Source organism: Gymnodraco acuticeps, unplaced genomic scaffold (assembly GCF_902827175.1).
Source record: "Gymnodraco acuticeps unplaced genomic scaffold, fGymAcu1.1, whole genome shotgun sequence".
Classification (NCBI taxonomy): domain Eukaryota; kingdom Metazoa; phylum Chordata; class Actinopteri; order Perciformes; family Bathydraconidae; genus Gymnodraco; species Gymnodraco acuticeps.
Genome location: NW_022991216.1, coordinates 4,068,344 through 4,087,508, shown reverse-complemented (window position 1 = coordinate 4,087,508; position 19,165 = coordinate 4,068,344). Strand labels below are relative to the sequence as shown.

At 38.9% G+C, this 19,165-nt stretch overlaps 2 protein-coding genes across 4 annotated transcripts; both read left to right on the top strand.

Moving 5' to 3' along the window:
* Positions 1-4,519: 4,519 nt before the first annotated feature.
* dtwd2 (DTW domain containing 2) lies at positions 4,520-7,677 on the top strand. The gene is made up of 6 exons (XM_034238978.1): positions 4,520-4,743; positions 4,973-5,063; positions 5,712-5,806; positions 5,915-6,113; positions 6,486-6,614; positions 7,067-7,677. The coding sequence occupies exons 1-6, from the start codon at positions 4,580-4,582 to the stop codon at positions 7,244-7,246; spliced, it is 858 nt and encodes a 285-aa protein (XP_034094869.1). The 5' UTR covers positions 4,520-4,579; the 3' UTR covers positions 7,247-7,677.
* A 1,110-nt stretch (positions 7,678-8,787) lies between these two features.
* On the top strand, positions 8,788-18,530 carry LOC117561485 (nucleolysin TIA-1-like). Of its 3 annotated transcripts, none has more exons than XM_034238939.1 (12): positions 8,788-9,012; positions 10,281-10,377; positions 11,196-11,294; positions 12,911-12,965; positions 13,259-13,346; positions 13,809-13,884; positions 14,041-14,146; positions 14,431-14,529; positions 14,957-15,041; positions 15,155-15,293; positions 15,454-15,621; positions 16,646-18,530. In XM_034238939.1, exons 1-11 carry the CDS (start codon positions 8,987-8,989, stop codon positions 15,610-15,612), a joined length of 1,029 nt encoding a protein of 342 aa, XP_034094830.1. In that variant the 5' UTR covers positions 8,788-8,986; the 3' UTR covers positions 15,613-15,621; positions 16,646-18,530. The 3 variants fall into 3 exon arrangements, with proteins under 3 accessions (XP_034094830.1, XP_034094829.1, XP_034094828.1); XM_034238938.1 differs by having other exon boundaries at positions 8,789-9,012; positions 15,457-15,608; XM_034238937.1 differs by having other exon boundaries at positions 8,789-9,012; positions 15,454-15,608.
* The last annotated feature ends 635 nt before the right edge of the window (positions 18,531-19,165 follow it).

Sequence of the window (19,165 nt, the reverse complement as noted above, 5' to 3'; positions counted from 1 at the left end):
GAAATGAACTTCCATGCATGTTACAAATGCTTGAGATGAAACACTGGAAGACCAGTCTTCTATTTCAAGATTACACTGAGCATGAAGACTCAACTGGAGCACGCTTGTCTTAGAATGAGATCAACAGAGCAGCACTGAGTTGTGTTGAGAGGTGAAAGCAGATTCATCAAGATATTACAACAATGGATGCTCTGACAGAAGAAGTGGCACCGTTGGATGTGGACCCTGAGATGACAGCGCTGACACCCGAAGATTTTACCGGACAAAACCTCGAGGCCAGTGATGAAGTGGAGAACCTTAGAAACAGGTACAGATCAGTTATTCTAAATATTGTTTTTTGGAAACATTACTTCAGCTCAAAGTCAAAGTTTTCTGTGTAATATGGTTCATTTTATTTCATGTATTCCCAACTCTCCAGAGGTTCATTCTACACAAGTAAATTGGATCTGTTTTTCGTATGACATGAGATTTCTTTAGTGTGACTAACTAAGTGCTTAGTGTACATTCAGTCTATTAGGAACAGCTAGCTTACATGAATGTAACCTAATACAATGAATTCTCCCTTCATGGATTCATTACCAAGTTACATTTTGAACTTGTTATAACATGGTGTTGATTTAACTTTACAATCGTGTTACACAAAGAGGGCTTTCTGTCCTTTGGCCAAGGGGTGGACAAAACACCGACACCATAATCAATAAAGTTAAACAACACTTCAAACCAAAGCCTCCACAATGATAATAATAAAGTAATTAGCTAAATTATTCATTTTGTAGCTTTTTTCATATTTAAATTGTTCTAATCCAGTTAACAAAAAAGCTCAAACTATAAAAATCTAGGCCATTTAAAGCTTAATGATAGACACACCGCTTTGATTGTGCATTATTATCTCTAATATCGACTATCTTGTGTTTGTCTGCCTTTAGTTTACGAGAGGTTGTCAGCGATGACAACGTCCAACCTAAGATGCAATGCCTGATGATGGACCCCTCCTTCTCCATGGTAACTATGCAAGGCGAGGACAGCGGCATTGCATGGGAAACGACCCCGAGTCGCAGCAGCACGCCATGGACCTCTGAAGCTGGAACTGTGGATCTGAGCTCTCCGGTCGCAGTGCGGCCTGCAACACCTGGGTCTGTTCCTGCAGGGAAAATCATCTTTGTCATGGACGACGAGCTGTTCTCAAGACGGAAGAGAACTAAAGAGAGGAAGAGAAAATCAGAGAGACAACAAGTTGTAGAAAGTTCTGAGAACATCTCAGGAAGACCGGAGTTATTCGAAGTTTCACAGCCCAATGTAAAAACTGAAGACGGAGAAGAAGAGGAAGCGAACGATCCAATGGTGGATAAAGAGCAAATGCTGTTTAGATTAGTGTCCGAGGGCTCTGAAATCCTAAACATTGTCGTTCCTCCGAAAATGGCCACTGTGGATGAAGAGGAGAGCAAAGTAATGGTGGACAACCTTTCTTATCTAGAGGACAGCGTTGTTCCTAAAGCTAGTGAAGAGATTCGTTATGACGATCTGGTGTTTACAGGAATGGACGAGGCAAGTGATGACCAGGTCAATCCCTCATCCTCCATTGGTCCAAATAAAATGGATCCACCTGGGGCTCCAGTGGCCCGACCTCCAGGCAGAGCAGCTGCCGGCAATGCGGACTACTTTGAGGCGTTCACCTTGGTTGAGGCTGAGGCTCCAGGAGGTCCTGCTGTGATCGTGCAGAAACAGCAAGAGGAAGAGGAAGAGGCTGCGACTGAGATCCAGGACACTGCGGAGACTGAAGACCACACCACCACCCCAACAACAAATGAAGAAAATGACAAGTCAGACACAATCAGCCTGGAGGAAATCAGCAGCGAGCTTCTAGATGAAGTATTCTACGGCGGCACAGACAACTATATGAAGCCTCTAGAGAAAGAAGACGAACGCCCACCCTCTAGACTCCCATCAAAACCGAGCGGTTCAACTTTGTTTGGAAGCCAAGAGGACATCCTGACACCAATCTTTCTACCAGAAGGACCTCTCAAAATTATTGACCAAATTTTACTGGAGGAGCCCAAAGCCATGGCTTTCCTTTACACTGACCTGTACGAGGAAGCAGTCGGCTGTCGGGAGAAAGAAGAGGATACAGAAAGTATGACATCTGAGAAGTCTTTTCACAGCAGGCATTCAGACAGAGAAGCCAGGGGATATTTAGAGAAATATGTCCTCATAGATGAGACACCTGCATTGGAAGTGGAGCCAGCTGAAGAAGTAATTAGCCCAGAGGAAGGTTCTCGGGTATTGGCCCAAGATCTGTGTGACTTTGATGATTTGTTGCCTGAGCCAGAACAAGGTGGGGTGCCAAATTCAGAGGAAGAAATCACAGACTTCTTCAGAGCCAGTGACAACTCTTCTCCATGTGATGTAGATCCTTTCCCTCGGTCACCTAAAGAGGATGAAGCCCAATCAACTACAAAAAACAAACAGAAGACAACTAAGAAAGTCTCCATTAAGGTAGAAAAAGTCCCAGAAGATCCACTTAGCGTCTCAAGCTTTGAGTTCGTCTCGGATGATCCTTTCTGGGAAAGAACAGATGAACATCCCGTGGCTCTGGACGAGAAAGATGTCAGTACAGATCAGGAAATGTGGAAACAAGATTTGGAAAAGCAAAAGCCAGTTGCTCCTCCCAGGAGAAAGGCAACGTCCTCTTTTAAGGCATGTCTCGACCTCACACCTCTGACTCCAGTTGACGATATCATGCAGGAAAAAGAGGAGGCTGGTGGAAAGGAACAGAGGGCGGAGGAGAAAGAGACGGCATCACCTGCAGAGACTGCAGATGAGGGAGATGGGGATGAAGAGGAAATGATGCAACCTATCTCCAATGATGCTCTAATGGAAGATGCCTTGGTTGCAGAGGAGTCCCCACCAACTGAAAGTGTAGAAGATAACAATGAAATAACATTCAGAAACACAACACCAGCTGCTGCTGAGGAAAAGAAACTACAACAGTAGAAGAAGAGGACAAAACTGAGACTGAAGCAGCTACAAAACAAACTGAACCAGAGGAAGTGAATATTACGTCATCAGAATTGGTTTAAAACAGAAGTTAATCCAGAAAAACTGAGTGATAGGTCAAATGAAGCAGCTAAAGATAAAGGACAGTGTGTTATTCTTTAACTGAACTATAGTGTCTTTAACCAGTTTGTTTTTACGTACCCTGATGAACTCATTCAATGTCTTAAAATCTCAGCTGAGGTACTTTCTAAAAAACCTTTCTATGAAGACTGCAAAAATGTTGTAATTGAACACATTTTCAGAGAAGGACATTTTCCTTCCTTTCTCCAGGTTATCCCAGGCCCTGCAGTGTGGACTTGTGACAATAGAGCATGCATTATAGTGTTTTGTTTTAACGAGGTGAGGGTCATGGGTGTGAATAAAAAAGGTGAGAGTGCATGTGTCGTTGTGACGTTAGTGGGGATCTTCAGCTAAAAATAGGCCTTTCTGGCTGTAAACCTGACACCTCGTCTCAGCCAGGAGTATGCATGATCTCTTGTAAACAGTCAAAAACCTGTGTATGTGCATTATACTATCTATACTTCTTAATGTTTTCCAAAACCAACATTAACGCTGAATTAAAAAAAATTGTTGTGTAACTGATTCCATGTTACACCACCATGTTTGTGACTGTGTATATAGAGGGTTTCTTTTAGCCAGGACTGTACTAAGATTGGACAGTGCAGTATTTGCCCCGACATAATCAAAAAAGACGGTTTATGTCAATAATTGCATATGGTTGCTCCTATGCCTGAGTCCACAGATTCCCATCTGGAGCTCTGCAGTGTTCCTGGGCACACATTGTATTTCGACACCTTTTTTAACACACATAGCAGCAATAAGCAACATGAAATAAATCAAATTCAACATTTATAATAGAGAACTTGATAACAAATTGTTTTATTAAGTCACAAGTAAGTAGCTACAACATAGGCCATGCAGCACATATTTAAAATACACAACTAAAGAATATCATCCCACATCCTTATAAAAGGCTAGTTAAGCATACGAAGAGGAAACTACCAGATAATTCTAAATAAACACATGGAATAATTCATAAATAAACACATGGAATAATTCATAAATAAACACATGGAATAATTCATAAATAAGAAACAAAGATAAGTATAGGTAATCAAGCATTAGTCATTTTAAATATTTTAACCGAATATAAATAATGTTATGGTCCTAATTATGATCGGAGACATCCAGTGTTATGAATGAGTATTTCCCATCAGTTTTTACTTCAGTCACCTCCACATCGACAGGTGGCAGCTTTGAGTTCATGGTTTACCATTAGGTCATAGAAATACAGTAGATAGAGTAGATATGCCAAATTCTCCAAATACATAGAGTAATAATTATAAAAATAAAGAGACGAATGAAATAAGTTTTCGTTTTATTTATATATTTTTCGTATAGCCAGTTAGCTAACATATCAGTTTAGTATAACAGTTTGTAGGCATTCTAGTTGGTGTATTTCTATGCTGTGTTTTACAACATGGGATAAGCATAGGTGATAAGTTAGCTTTTTGCTAACTCCACCATGGACAATGATCCCAGATTTTGTTCTCCTGTCTCTTCTGAAGAAAACGGAGCAGAAAACGGTGACAGCTCGTCGAATGAAGATGAATTAAACGACGCTTTTGGCGACCTGGCTGCCCTCCCGGTCGAGGTGGGCGAGAGAAGACCGACGTGTTTACGGTGCCGGTGAGCTGAATTAAAGTGAAGCTAATGCTAGCTAGCTAACCAGTTAGATTGGTTGAAAACCCTCCTCCTCATCCCATTCTTCTTCTCCTCAAGTTACTGGCATGCTTTAATGAGGGAACAGATTAATGTCGTTAAAGAAAAGCTGAAGACCAGCTGAAACTGAGAGATGGGGGCTTATAGGCTGGGATGTAACGTTGCAATCACAGTCTTCAACTTTCCTCCCATGTAGTCGCCCTCAGAAGGTGTGTCTCTGTCCTTTTCTTCCAACACAACCCCTGGAGGTCTCCACATGTCTGTACATAGTGCAGCATCCTGCAGAGGTGAGTAATAACCAGTCTATGGTAATAACATGTCAAATGTGGCATACATGCCCAACACTCGACTACTGTTTGAAAGGCTTATACATTATATACTATCGGAGCATCCCTACTATTAAAACAATAGTCAGGTTAGGTGCACATACAGTACCAGACAAAAGCTTTGGCATACCTTCTTTTTCAGTGTGTTCTGTTTTCTTGTTGTAATTGTGTACACCATAAGGGAATACCCAAGACACCAACAATAGGTATATACGTGGTCAAGAAAAAAAGTGCAAGGCAAACAATGTTTTGTATTTTTGATTATTCAATATAGTATTTGTTTTTATTAAAGCATCGCCCACTGTGGTCATTATCTCAACCATCTTCATGAAGTATGCCCCTGGTATTGTATGTCCAAAGTAATAAGAAAGATGGAAGCAGTGATGCCGAATGCTAATAATTGGCCAGTTCCAAATAGTCCTATATACAGTATTATTACATTACATGTTTATTTTTTTTGTCTGGCTGATGAATTCAAATGTGTTGTCCTTTCCACCTTTCAAAACCAAAAATCAACTGCTCCTTCCAATGAGATAGCTAAAGAAAACCAGGCATATTTGTATAAGAGGCTCATGGTTATGCCTTTTCTAACCTCCAGTTTACTTTCAGGAGAGCAGAGTTCTTCGCACAGTGCCACTACTTGCTGCTTGTTTGCCACAAGGAAAATGCAATGTCATAGTGGGAAGGAGATTCAATGAGGAAAAGTAAGAAGTCATTCTCCAATTGTAGCTCTCCGCCACACCATTGAAACACTTTTGTCTCTGAATTTACAGATGTATTGAGTATTTTTTCTTCAATTGTTCCCCTCTCAGGCACCCGGAGCTGGCTGCGGTGTGTCGGGACAGCAGGACGCTGATCCTGTACCCAGGTCCCAAATCCCAGAACCTGGACGAGTTGGTACAACACCAGGAAGTAGGCACAGTGACACACAATGTGATCATTATAGACGGCACCTGGAGCCAGGCCAAAAACATGTTCCTGAAAAACAGCCTGTTTCACCTGCCTAAACAGGTGTGTACTGTATAACTGTGTTTTCACAATAAAATAGGTTTGATGTGATGTTCATTTTGTCAAAAAGAGATAACAAACGTTGCCTTTCAGTGTGTCATTTCTCTTCAGTGGCCTTAAAGTTGATTTTGTGCAACTATTTTAAATATAAAAGTTCTAATCCTTAACATTTTCGTCCAGGTTGATAGGGGGATATCAGTGAGGACTGGTGGTAACAACAAGTGTTTATGTCCCAGAATTTAAGGGTAGCAAACACTTGGTATAATTGAAGATCAACTATCGTATCTGTTTTAATTCCAGGCAAAATAACTTTTGTTATTTGAAAGAAATCAGTTTTTTCTCACCCTTCTGATCACCTCTGCTTTGGGTCACCAGGTGCAGCTCAATAGGACTCTTTCCAGTCAGTATGTGATCCGCACACAACCCTCCAACATCTGCCTGTCCACGCTGGAGTGTGCTGCTGTCTCGCTGTCCATACTGGAGCAGAATGACGACATCCAAGAGGTGACGTGATGAAATAATGATGATTAATATATATATATATAGCTGTTTAGTAACACATCCAGCAGATATGGAGCAGCATTAGCATTTATTTGGGGTTGTGTTTCTGAAAACAGCTTCCTGTGTCTGGGAATGAGGGCATTCACTGAACAAAAACAGTAAAGTCGCAGGCTGTAAAAACAAAATAAATGAGTTGAAAGACCTTCAAATGATTCACAGAGCTGAGAGGAACTGCTGTAAATACATGTAGGTTCATTAATATGAGCAACCCCTTTCACGTACAAGTTATAGTTGAATTCATTGTTAACTGTAGCTAAGTTTAAAAACTGACCAGTGAGAAGTCACCCAAATCAAAATGGAGTACATAGATTTGGTTATTTTTGAGAGTTACAAACAGAGGTTGCAACGCCAACAAGAAACCATTTTGTTTACACCTTCTCCATTTGTGTGTCCAGGTTCTGCTGAGGCCCCTGAAGGCTCTGTGCTCCTTCCAGCTGCAGCACGGTGCTCAGGTTCACCATAGCAAGGAGCATTTACTAAAGAACGGCATGTATGACAAACCCATGCCCAAGAACAAACGCAAGATAAAGAGGATGGAGAAACTCGTCACTGACCACAATGTCTGCCCAAGATGAGGAAGAGACTGAGCAGAGAAGCTCGACTGATGCTGCTCAGGACTGTTTCATCAGAGCAGCATCAGGGCGCACATGTGGAAACCACAGGACTTTTTGAGACTTTTTTTGTGTTTATTGTTGGCAAACTTAATTTATATATTTGTCATTCAATTAAAAAAAATAACGACAGGTTAAAGTCGTAGTTTAAATATCCTGGTTTGACAATAAATCAGGTTTTATTGTTTTAAAAAACAATTTACATTGTTCTTCCTATCTTTTTATAAACACTATGGTGGTTTTGTTGTGATTGATCTGGAAGGGCCGATGTTTTTTTAGCAAAGTCTTTACCCAGACATGTTACAAAATAAAATTACATTTTAAACTTGTTATATTTCATGAAAATACCAGACACCTACAATACAGTAGAAAAAAGGGGCAATACAAAATATATTGAACTGTGTTTTTATGTAAGGTATGGAGGTTTGTTGATGAAGTGAGCACTTTGCAAACACTTAAGGAATAGCGATAATATATTTAAATGCATCTCATAAATGTAATAGCAGACCTACAAGGATTTCTAATTGGATATTGCACAGAAAGAGCAAAAGTAAATCTGAATGCATACAGTTTTCTATAATAAATTGATACCATTATCCTTTACATGGTTATTACATCTATCCAATTCGCACTTGTACACAGCAAAGCACACAGTGGCATTCCTACCAAAACTATTATTAGTAGCTAAAATACATATGTTGGTCTTGCTTGGTCTGACAGCTGGTGAAATTAATTTTGAGATGTCAAAGAAAGTCATCATACCATTTTTTTTTAAATGTCTTCATTACAAGTCTTAAACTTCAAGAAGTACTATATTGACTGCCATGTAGAGTAACAATGCTGAAAAAAAAGTATGAATATATATACATACATACATACATTAAACATGTATTTTACATTAAACATCACATTTATATATATGAACAGCCTTTTATTGGTGAAAGATTTAAAGGTCAGATCATTTACATTTCGTAAAACAAGGGAAACAATGTGTTGGTGAATTTACATGTTTATATATTAAACATAGATGTGACATTATATATTAGAATTGGAGGATGAAACCCTCTTTAATGGTCACACACACATGCACACAGCACACACAGTGACATTTGATCTCTGCATTTAACCCATCATTTTACTGGGAGCCTAGTACAAGGAGCAGTGTACAGTACAGTATAGAACACTTGGGCAGGTATGATTCTCGTAAACATGTTAAAATGATGATACCATCCTGAGGACATAATCTCAGAGGGGAGTAAACCACATAATGCTTTGAGTGGGTAATTAAATCAAAACAATATAAAGAAGCAGTCTGTTGTTTTGCCTGTTTAATAGTACAATATTAATGTACTGCTCATATTGTTTATAAAAAACGTATAAAATAGACTTTATTATAAATTGTACTATATTCATACATAAGAAACGTGTGTAACATGTATTTTGTATTCACTTGACAGTATTTTGTAACATGTCTTGATGTTGTGTTTGGTTGGGAACCTGCGCATGCGCCTGAGGTTCGGCCCCGGTCGTTCCGCCATCTTTTGTCGGCTGCCCATTGTTCACTCCGGAGCTAACACATCGGCGGGTTATCACTTCATACTGCGCATTAAAATAACCTGACGGTGTCGCGGGCAACTGCCTGAGACAGTCGTGGATTTGCTCTCAGGGTTTGCGACTTGTTCTCGGCCAGCAAGTTAAAACAGAATGGACGATGACCAGCCCAAAACCCTGTAAGTGTGTGTGTGTATGTGTGTCTGCGTTACCGTTAGCTAGCCTCTTGTATCCGTCACGTAGCTAAATTAGCATCGATACAGCGTATTACAGTCTCAAAACCGAGAGATTTGCACCATATACTCAATAATAAATATATTTTGAGTGTATATCCTAAATACGACTTAAAAACATCTTAATACATCGTAATTATCTCACATCTGGAATATTCGGCTCATTCATAAGTGAATCCAGAAATTGATCAAATTAACGCGTAGGAACCATACACTATGTGTACATGGGTACACACTGCTCACAAAGGAACATTCAATAATTATTCCTTTCGATACAATGTGATGTGTTTTTTGTATGCCGAATGCAGTTTTGTATTGCACAGAGTAGCCATATGTATCAGAGACTGTTGTTAGTCGGACGATAAACAGGAGAACACTGAATTGCCTCATTTTTCTATGGAGTTTGGTGTGCCATCATCCATAGAGTTTCATGGGAGACATTAATTCACAGGCCTAGTAGACTACTTGAATGGATAGCTCTGTTACCAGTACCCTTCCTCGAGATAATCTAATACTGATGTTAATGTGTTTATTTGGTTAACGGGTTATTTTAGTTATTAAATGACATCTCTTAATAGCCAGCAGTGTTGTGACACAAGGTCAGCCGCAGACATTACAATATCTTAGATGTCCCTACTTGCACTTTATGTCTAGCTTATTTAATGCAGACTAAAGCATATTTTGCAATGAACGTCCTTGAAATGGTATCATCTTGAGACATTTCATTGAATCCAGAGGGAGGAGTGATTACTTCTGGGTATTTGTTTATTTTTTGTGTGTAAATGTGTAGTTTTGGCATTCACACATCCATACATTTCTTATAAGATTCTATGGGATATTGGATTTAAAAAATGACTTTGTATGTTACAACCCGAAGCACGACAACACAATACAACAAACTGACCAACAGCCCTTTCTTCTACTGAGGCAAACTCGGGTAATAGATACTAACTCAACACAGTTTGAGAATAATTAGGTTGGCCACCGGGGAGGCAAACACCCTTTTACCTACAACACCAAAACAATTAACAAACCCACTCCCAGATCTGCTGAACAACTTGATGTTTATGTCCCATGCCGGATTTTCATTTAGTCACCACATTAATAATTGAAGGAAAAACTTCACCCTGCTTCAGCACCCGCAGAAGATGTCAAATCTTCAGTTACATCACAAAACGACTAACAGTATTGTCTGTGTCTTCTGTCCATTGTAGGTACGTGGGGAATCTGTCCCGGGACGTGACAGAGGCCCTCATCCTGGAGCTGTTTGGCCAGATTGGACCCTGCAAGAGCTGTAAAATGATAGTAGATGTGAGTTAATTTTTCATCGTATTCACTCTTTTTTTTTGTGTGTGTTCTTCCTTGCTTGCTTGAGAAGATCATTTGGTTACAGCGGACACATTTGGTTGTACGACAACAGTAGGACAACTGTCGTACAATGTATGAGAGTTCATACATCAACACTTTTCTCCCCGACCTTATGATCTGATTGAGTCGCTTCCTTATCTCCTCTGACGTTCTTCCCGAGAAATCCACATTTATTCCAGCATCTGGGATTATCTGGATAAACAAAATATAATTCTGTCATCTTGTATAATGGCCAAATAAACGTTAAAGTCCCAATTTTTTGTATGTTACATTATACATATCTATGATGTAAATCATGTGTAGGCCCGTTTTTCCACCCATCAAATTGGTATCAGTTCAATTAGGGAAAGGCGTTGGTATCACAAATGTATGTTTTCATTAGGACTATCTATCTGGTATTGTAGACGGATACTTTTTGATTTTGATACATCCAATTAAGTACTACCTGGAAAACTATAAAAACTATCATTTTGCAGCCTAGTTAGCTTATTGCCAACATTTGAAAGTAGATGCAATGTCTCTTTTGTCTGATAAGTTCTGTTTTGGTCCTGCTCTTCAATAACTAGCTACACAATGTAAGTTATTGTGCATGTTTGTTGACATTGTCTTACATTCTCTATGGTGTAACCCCGGGACTCTGCTGTCAATCAAACACTGTCACACCCCTCCAGAAATCAACAAAAGTGCTTGTTTTCTTCCTTTTTAACAATAAAAAATATTGACAATGCCTCTGAATAATATCTGTTTCCTGCCCCCTCCAGACAGCAGGTCATGATCCGTACTGCTTTGTGGAGTTCTATGAGCATAGACATGCCACGGCCACAATCTCAGCCATGAACGGTCGGAAAATTCTGGGTAAGGTAAGCTATCATATCTCCTGGGTGAGTCCACTACGGTGAGGCTGGGTGGGCAGGGGTGAAATGAAGCGGCTGGAAAAAACTTGTATCTTTTTTAGACCTTATCTCACATCCCTGTTCCTGCTCCACTTCACTTAATTTGGTTTAGTCCCCTGTGCACATTACTCTACTGTGCACAGTCTGAAATGACCACACCGATCTCTGTCATGTTATTGCAGTGTAACAATCTTTAAAACATATTTTCTCATTTCTCTAGAATGTCAGCCTTTGTTTTTACTTCAAATCGAGACAAGTCTGTAGATCCTCCACAAAGTGATTGGATTCAATACACAACATCTGTAATGGATTTAAAAAGAATCAGTCATTAGATTACCATTTTAAAAGGCTATACGATTCAGAAAAATATATTTAGAATTGTATTTACCTTTTTAAAATGGACAAGTACATTATACATTTTGCAGATATTGTCACCATTAATAATTTAATTAAGACTAATTGAAATGCTTTGAACAGGCACAAAAGACATCTATTTGAGCTATGTTGCTCTCATTGCACATGGTCTGATCTATATTAGAGTATTGAAAAAGCCAACATTGACATTTTGAAATGTCTTGTTTGTCTAATGAATGGCTTAAATCTCAATAATGATTAGTTTTAGATTGTAGAAAACTAAAACCAACCACACCAGAGAAGCTGAAATTAGTTGGTTGTTTCCTGGCATTTTAACTTGCAAAATGTGCTAAAATAATGTTTATTTTATGACCTGAATGGATAATATAACATTTTACACAGAGAAATAAGATTGTAAAAGCATTTTCTAAAGCTTCAATTGTCTTTCAACATGTGTGTTTAGGCTGAGTTGTCACCGCACTGTTACAACAAATACTAAACACTACATGCAAATAAACTGATAACTTACATGTGTGTGTGTGTGTGTGTTTGCGTAGATGTTAACATGGAGCTGTTTGGGCTTTTATTATCTGTTTCAATTAAGATGTTCCTTGAGTGAGCTTGAGTGAGCTTGCCATCTGTCTGACTGAGTTAACATGGCCCTGCTGTGTAATCATGCTACATGTGACTTTAATGGATGCTCTTCTGTCCCCTTACTTCTTTACTGCTATGTGTTCTTCTGCAAAGTTATTTCCACGTAGAATCCACGTAAGAGCAACTTCAAGAGAAATACATTCAGTTGAAAATATTTTATCCTCAACAGGTATTGAAGGACCATTTGAGGAGTATAACAAGTTCGTAAAAATCACTTGTTTGTAAGTCCCTTGTTATTTGGACCTAACTTCCTACAGTTTTTCTCCAAATTTTTACTAGACTGAAATGTTCCTGATTATGAAGGTGAAACCTTGATATCCCTTTTTATATTCTCCACTGTATTTGTTCTGCTATTTTAATTAATGCAAAGGTTTGTAAACTTAGATAAATCAAGTTGTAGTGTTGGTTTAAAACCCCACTAATGGCATACAGAGACCACCTTATTTAAAAAAAGTTCTCAATCACAGAATATTAAAGTAAAACTGGTGTGTGACAAAACCTCACCTTCCTCTCTTCTGCAAGGAAACTTCCCTTCTCACCTTGTTTCCTCTTCCCTCGCTCTGTCTCTCTTTCAGGAGGTCAAGGTCAACTGGGCCACGACGCCAACCAGCCAAAAGAAAGACACAAGCAGTGAGTCCTTCATTATTACTGTGGTTTCTTCTTCAAGGTCTAAGGGGTTATAACGTGGAACATATTTATACTGTTCTTATACACTTTTTATAATAAAACAACTTGTCTTTCAGAGCTACAGAAATGCACAAATACACACATTTTTTATTTCTGTTTAATGCTTGGCATCTTGTATATTCCTGATGTAATGCACTACAAAGCAATACTCTTTTACTCGTCATACTATGTGTGTTTTTACTGTGTTAAATAATTGTTTGTATGAATACAAATTTGAATGCATGTTGTTTTTTAAGGTCACTTCCATGTCTTTGTTGGAGATCTAAGTCCTGAAATCACAACAGATGACATTAAAGCAGCTTTTGCTCCATTTGGGAAAATATCGTAAGTATATTCTCATGATCATTATTTGTGTGTGGGATTCTTCATTTCTTTTATATGTTATTCTATATCGCTTATTCAGATCAGCCGGGCTACACCATCGGCATTTTTAGTAAATGTGTATGAATGTGTTATGTTGCTGGGTTTTATCATTCCACTTTAGCTATTTTTTTTAATGTATTTTAATTGATTGCAAGGACAAAGAATATATCAGGCTATGAATACACACATATACTTGTTAGTAGAAATATTCAGTGTTGTTTTTTTGTATTTCATTGGAATTGTTGCCCAAAAGAATAATTTACAATAACATGCTATAGTGTATCATAATAAATGCTACTGTGCAGTTGAGGTATAGACCCTAAACCCTTCCATATAGATAACTCAAATCATGGTAAATAATATCATGATAGTCATATCATACACTGAATTTCTCGACTAACTGTGTTTTTATATTTATCACAGGGATTGTCGAGTGGTGAAAGACATGGCCACAGGTAAATCTAAAGGCTATGGCTTTGTCTCCTTCTTCAACAAATGGGTAAGTGTGCCAGTAATGCCCATGTGTTAGAGGACTGAGAAACATTAGCAGGCTCTGATTGTTGACTCAGTTGAAGCTCCGGGTTTACATACAGTGAGACGTTATGTGTTCGGTGTCTTTGACTCACTTTGCTGTGTATTCTTTCTGTATAACCAGGATGCAGAGAATGCCATCCAGCAGATGGGAGGACAGTGGCTGGGAGGACGGCAGATCAGGACCAACTGGGCCACAAGGAAGCCTGCTCCTAAAACTACAAATGAGAGTAAGTACACTGGAATGAAATAAAAGAGAATCGATGGGCTGCATTTGAACTCTCCTTGCAGTCCAAAGGTTTTCCAGATTTACTCACCTGACAACATAAAAGCACCCACTTTCCATTTGATATTGTTTTCTTCCAATGAACACTTGTCTGTGTCTGAATACTAAAATCCATATATCAGATGGTTCATGCAGCACATACAGTAGATGCACACAGTTGTATTGTACAATACATATTTTGAGAAAGACATAAAATGAATGAAAAACGGCTCTAATCTTTTCTTTTAGCCACCAATGCCAAGCAGCTCTCTTTTGACGAGGTGGTCAACCAGTCCAGCCCCAGCAACTGCACCGTCTACTGCGGGGGGGTCACAACAGGACTCACAGGTGAGTTATAAGATTAAGCTGCATATTAGAGAGTTAAAGGGGGACCACATATCTCAGGTCCCACTTCAAATATTTGGTGTTAATTGACAGCATGCACAAACAATTTAGAAAAGTGTAGTTATATGTACAGATATTCAACAGAAACAATATTATTCTTTACTGTGCATGTAGACCTTTTACAAAGACTCAACTCTTTATTATTTTTCGCTAGTGTTTTTTTTTGCTTTTGATTTTGTTGCTAGTCGCTTTAAAGACATATTGCTAAACGGCTCTAAAAAGCTGCTAAATCTACCATTACGATTTAAACCGCGCATAACTGGTTATATTTGATCAGCCTGGTACCATTAATGACTAATTGATTGTAGCACCCTTATGTAGAGGCACATGTAAAAATCTCATCTTTTAAATATTCGTCTCTTTTTCGCAGAGCAAACCATGAGACAGACCTTCTCACCTTTTGGCCAAATAATGGAAATCCGTGTTTTCCCAGACAAAGGCTACTCATTTGTGAGGTAAGCTGACTTGCAGATTAACCTGTCACTCAAAAAACCTTGCATTAAATCATCATGCTCTTATGTTTTGATCAGATATCCTTATATATTTAATCTCCTTTCTGTGGGCGCAGGTTCAACTCCCATGAAGCAGCAGCTCATGCCATTGTCTCCGTCAACGGCACATCCATAGAGGGCTATGTTGTTAAGTGTTATTGGGGCAAAGAAACAACAGACATTGTGAGCCCCATTCAGCAGGTACAGATGCCCCAGGTAAGCACCAGGAGATTCCCCCACGCATCATTTATTTATTTTTCTGCAGTCACCATCCTGCACTGCTTACATTAAAGGAACCCTGCTTCACTGCTGGTTCACTTCACTGTGGTGCAACGTGATATTCTGCCTCCTCCTGAAATATGAATTTGTATGTCAGCAGAACACGGTGAGCTTCGCAGCGCAGCCCTACAGTCAGTGGGGTCAGTGGTACAGCAACACAGCTGCACAGCAGATTGGGCAGTATGTGCCCAACGGATGGCAGGTGCCCAGCTACGGAGTGTACGGGCAGAGCTGGGATCAGCAGGGCTACAAGTGAGTACCAGAGGTGACCACAGCACAAATCATTTCTTGTGAATCTTGTTTTCATGCAGCCATCTTGTTCATTTCTTTCTCTAAGCCAGTTTGTCTGCTATCACCACAGCAACACCAAATGGGTGTTATCTATTTATATCACACTTTGATTGTTTTCCCAATAGAAAGCGGGTTTACATGCTCTCCCTCACTTAGGGATACGAGCAACAGGGGAAGCTTAATTTCTGAATATGGGACTATTTTCTTCTGCCTACATAATAACAATATTTACATCTATTTCCCACGGTGAGCACAGGGTTTGGAAATGGCTTCACTAGATGTGTGTTGGTGATTGAAGAAACTTCTGCACCTTTTTTATCATCATCTTTCATGTTGTCTTCACTGTTGACAATCTCTTTGAGTATAACAGTATACGTCCTGTTGTATTGCCCATAACATCACCTATTTGCTCATTCTTTTACAGTCCTGTAAAAGTCCTGACAATTCCTTGGACTTTTGTATGTGAAAGTTCAAAAGTTATAGCTTCATTTGCAAAAAGTCTAATTTAAGCGGCTTAAGCTGTAGCTCCTTGTATATATAAGACGCATACAATGCAAATAATAAATTAAATATATGTTGATTAATGTTTTGAATTCATCTGAATCTAGAAAAGCAGCTGTTGGTTAAATCCCTCCACTGCAAATGTGTGTTAACGGGATCAAATCTAAATCGAACAAAATAAATGTATTTATTTTTCATCACATATTGGCCTCTCTGTTTGCCTGATACAAATCTGACTGCAAGCTAAATCTTTATCAGTCCATAGGGTGCTGGTGTTGCACTTGAATACAAACAAGTTTTGAAATGTAGGGAAATAGCCTCAATAAATGGACAAATACAAACAACATAGCTGAATCACATCTATAATGTAAAAGCAGGACACAGTTTGCAGACAGTCCCTCGCGCCACACAACATTGAATGTCAGAAATGTTCACATTGATGCTACGACATCTTTCATTAGCTTTCATCTAACTGTATAATCTGTCTGCCTTTACAGTCATTTACATGCTGCCGGTGCCGGATGGACAGGCGTGGGCGCAGTGAGCAACGGGGCCATGGTGGAGCCCGGGCAGGGCGTCAACGGGGCGGTGCTGACCAACCAGGCCGGCATGAGCACCGCCGGCTACCACACCCACTGATCACTGAGCACAGCGGGCCTCTGAAGTCTCTGAGGCCACAAGATGATACTCTGCTGGGGGAGGGAGGGCATTAGATGCTCTCTCTCTGAAACCACACAAAGTAATTCTGTTAGAAAGGCTGGTACGCCATTTTATCAACCTTAACCAGCCCATAACTTAACACCCACTGCCCAAATCTGCAAGTGTAAAGAAAAACCATCCGCTCCGGGACACTTTTAAAACACTTTTAAAACAGCTAATTGCTAATGCACCTTTGCATTCTTGGGCCCATTTTATTGTTTGGCGTATTTTTGTAATGCCTGCAGATATCTGGCCAAATGTAAATTATATAACCATGTCAAGATATTTCTAGCACAGCCACATTTTAGTTTAAAAGGAAGATAGTAAAACACTTAGTTCTGTTTGTTTTCAGAGCCAAAGAGAAGGGCAGAATTGTATACCAACGTGTAACAATCATACAGGGAGAAGAGGCTACCAACGTTGCCACAGAAAGCACTCAGTAGTCCATAAGAAGTCATGCGATGTGTTGCGTAATGGGTGCATTTATTTTTTTTCTCAATTTGAAGCTCTCATTTCTCACGTCTGTCCACATGTTACTAAAGTGAAAAACTAGTCCAAGCAAGTTCTCAAGGTGTGTCGAGTCATTCTGTGAAATGTAGGAAATCACTGAGAAGACAAAGTACACAGTTTGAGGGAAAGTGGGAAAACAAGTAAAAATTCAGCGCTTCTCGACTGTCATCTCCCGGGGCGGACTGATGAGTCTGTGGATAAGAAATGTGTGCTTGAGTGTGTGCATGAACTGATGCTATTACACACAAGAACAATGTCCATTAATCTCCCCCTGAAACAGAAAGGACTACGCCATTATAACATTTTTTGCAACGGGTGAAATAGTATCATTTGTTTTTTTAGCAAATTTAAAATGCTGACATTGTATAAAGAGCCTTTTTTGTGTTTAATTTCGGGAATCATGTGACACATGAGACCTTTTATGTTTGTTTATGAAACATTAAGTGGCTGTCGACTTTATTTTTTAAATTGGATTTTCAATATCTCAAATAAACCAATTGCAGGGATTACTGCCACTCTTATCTTACTAATAGGCAGACAAATATTGCACAAATACTTAAGGTTATCTTTTCACAAAATTTGAATTACTAGTTTTTTTGTTTTTAAAATGTTTTTGCATTCCACGTTGTTTTCTGTTTTTATGTAAATAACCAAACGGTCTGTTTAATTGTACTGAATCTGTATAAAGACGACATGTTAATCAAGGGAGCGAGCTTGCTTTCTGTTGGGCTAATGGACTTCATAAACGGCTGTTCTACAGTAGCATCCCTGTCCAGTGTACAGTAGAGACGGTGCAACATTTGATTCTTCCAGAGGCTCGGACGACAAGCAGCATTGCTATGTAATGCGAAAGCCTTTCCATTCACAAGTAATGCATCATTTAAGTTATTCTGTCTTAAACCTAAACAATTGTTTTTATAGATTAAGAATCAACCGTATAAGGATCAGATTTTTGCACTGTGGTCACCATCATTTTTAACATAGTTAAACAAGTCCATTGTGTTGCCTTATTATTATCATCATCATCAGCGAGTTACTTTTTAATTTAACCAAAAATCATCCAAGAGTAGGCGGTGCCTAAGAATGTGGTCAACCTATGTTTTGGCAAGGACAGTTCTGTACATGGTTTGAGTTTTTGCTTTGTCCCATTAAAATGCTGATGCTTAAAACTGCTCTCTGTTACGCTGTTTGCATCTTGTCTTTAAAACCAGGTCAGAATGAAGGGTTAACAAAAAGTATAATTATCTACATTTATATAAATAGTATTTTTCTCTTCTCTAAAAGTCGCATGGTATGTATTTCAATATTGAGTATAGATACAACCAATTTCTTCATTATACAATAATATTCGATCGTTTTTTTTCCATTTTGAACCTTAGTACAAAATGTTTGAATGAATCATATTTGGCAAGAGGAAACTGCAATTCTTTAAATATGATAATCTGAGAAAGATACCAGAAGATAATGGAATAATGTAGGCTTATTTCGGTATTTTTCTGTATGTAAAGCTAATATAAACGGTCTATACATTGGTGGTATATTAAGCATTTATTTTACTTTTTGCTCAGGATATAAAAGTGTGTTTATTATTCTGAAATAGTATTAAGAAGACTGTTTTAAATCAGCTCCAATGTTGGAGTTATCCATGTTAACTCATATAAAACAATGTCAGCCTCCTGTATTAAGAGCATTACAGAGCTCCTCCAGCCTCACACATCGAGATTGTAGCTGTTGCTATAAACACTTCAAATACAGTGGAAGTGGCTCGTTACAAGATATAAAAGCAATATTCAACATGAAAACGAACC

What these genes read in the sequence shown, in the direction of transcription:
- dtwd2 (XM_034238978.1), top strand. Translation starts at nt 4,580, where the DNA reads ATGGACAATGATCCCAGATTTTGTTCTCCTGTCTCTTCTGAAGAAAAC. An exon ending in TGTTTCACCTGCCTAAACAG is followed by an intron (nt 6,114 to 6,485) that starts GTGTGTACTGTA and finishes TTGGGTCACCAG; the next exon opens with GTGCAGCTCAATAGGACTCT. An exon ending in AGAATGACGACATCCAAGAG is followed by an intron (nt 6,615 to 7,066) that starts GTGACGTGATGA and finishes TTGTGTGTCCAG; the next exon opens with GTTCTGCTGAGGCCCCTGAA.
- LOC117561485 (XM_034238937.1), top strand. Translation starts at nt 8,987, where the DNA reads ATGGACGATGACCAGCCCAAAACCCT. An exon ending in GATGACCAGCCCAAAACCCT is followed by an intron (nt 9,013 to 10,280) that starts GTAAGTGTGTGT and finishes TGTCCATTGTAG; the next exon opens with GTACGTGGGGAATCTGTCCC. An exon ending in TCTCCTTCTTCAACAAATGG is followed by an intron (nt 13,885 to 14,040) that starts GTAAGTGTGCCA and finishes CTGTATAACCAG; the next exon opens with GATGCAGAGAATGCCATCCA.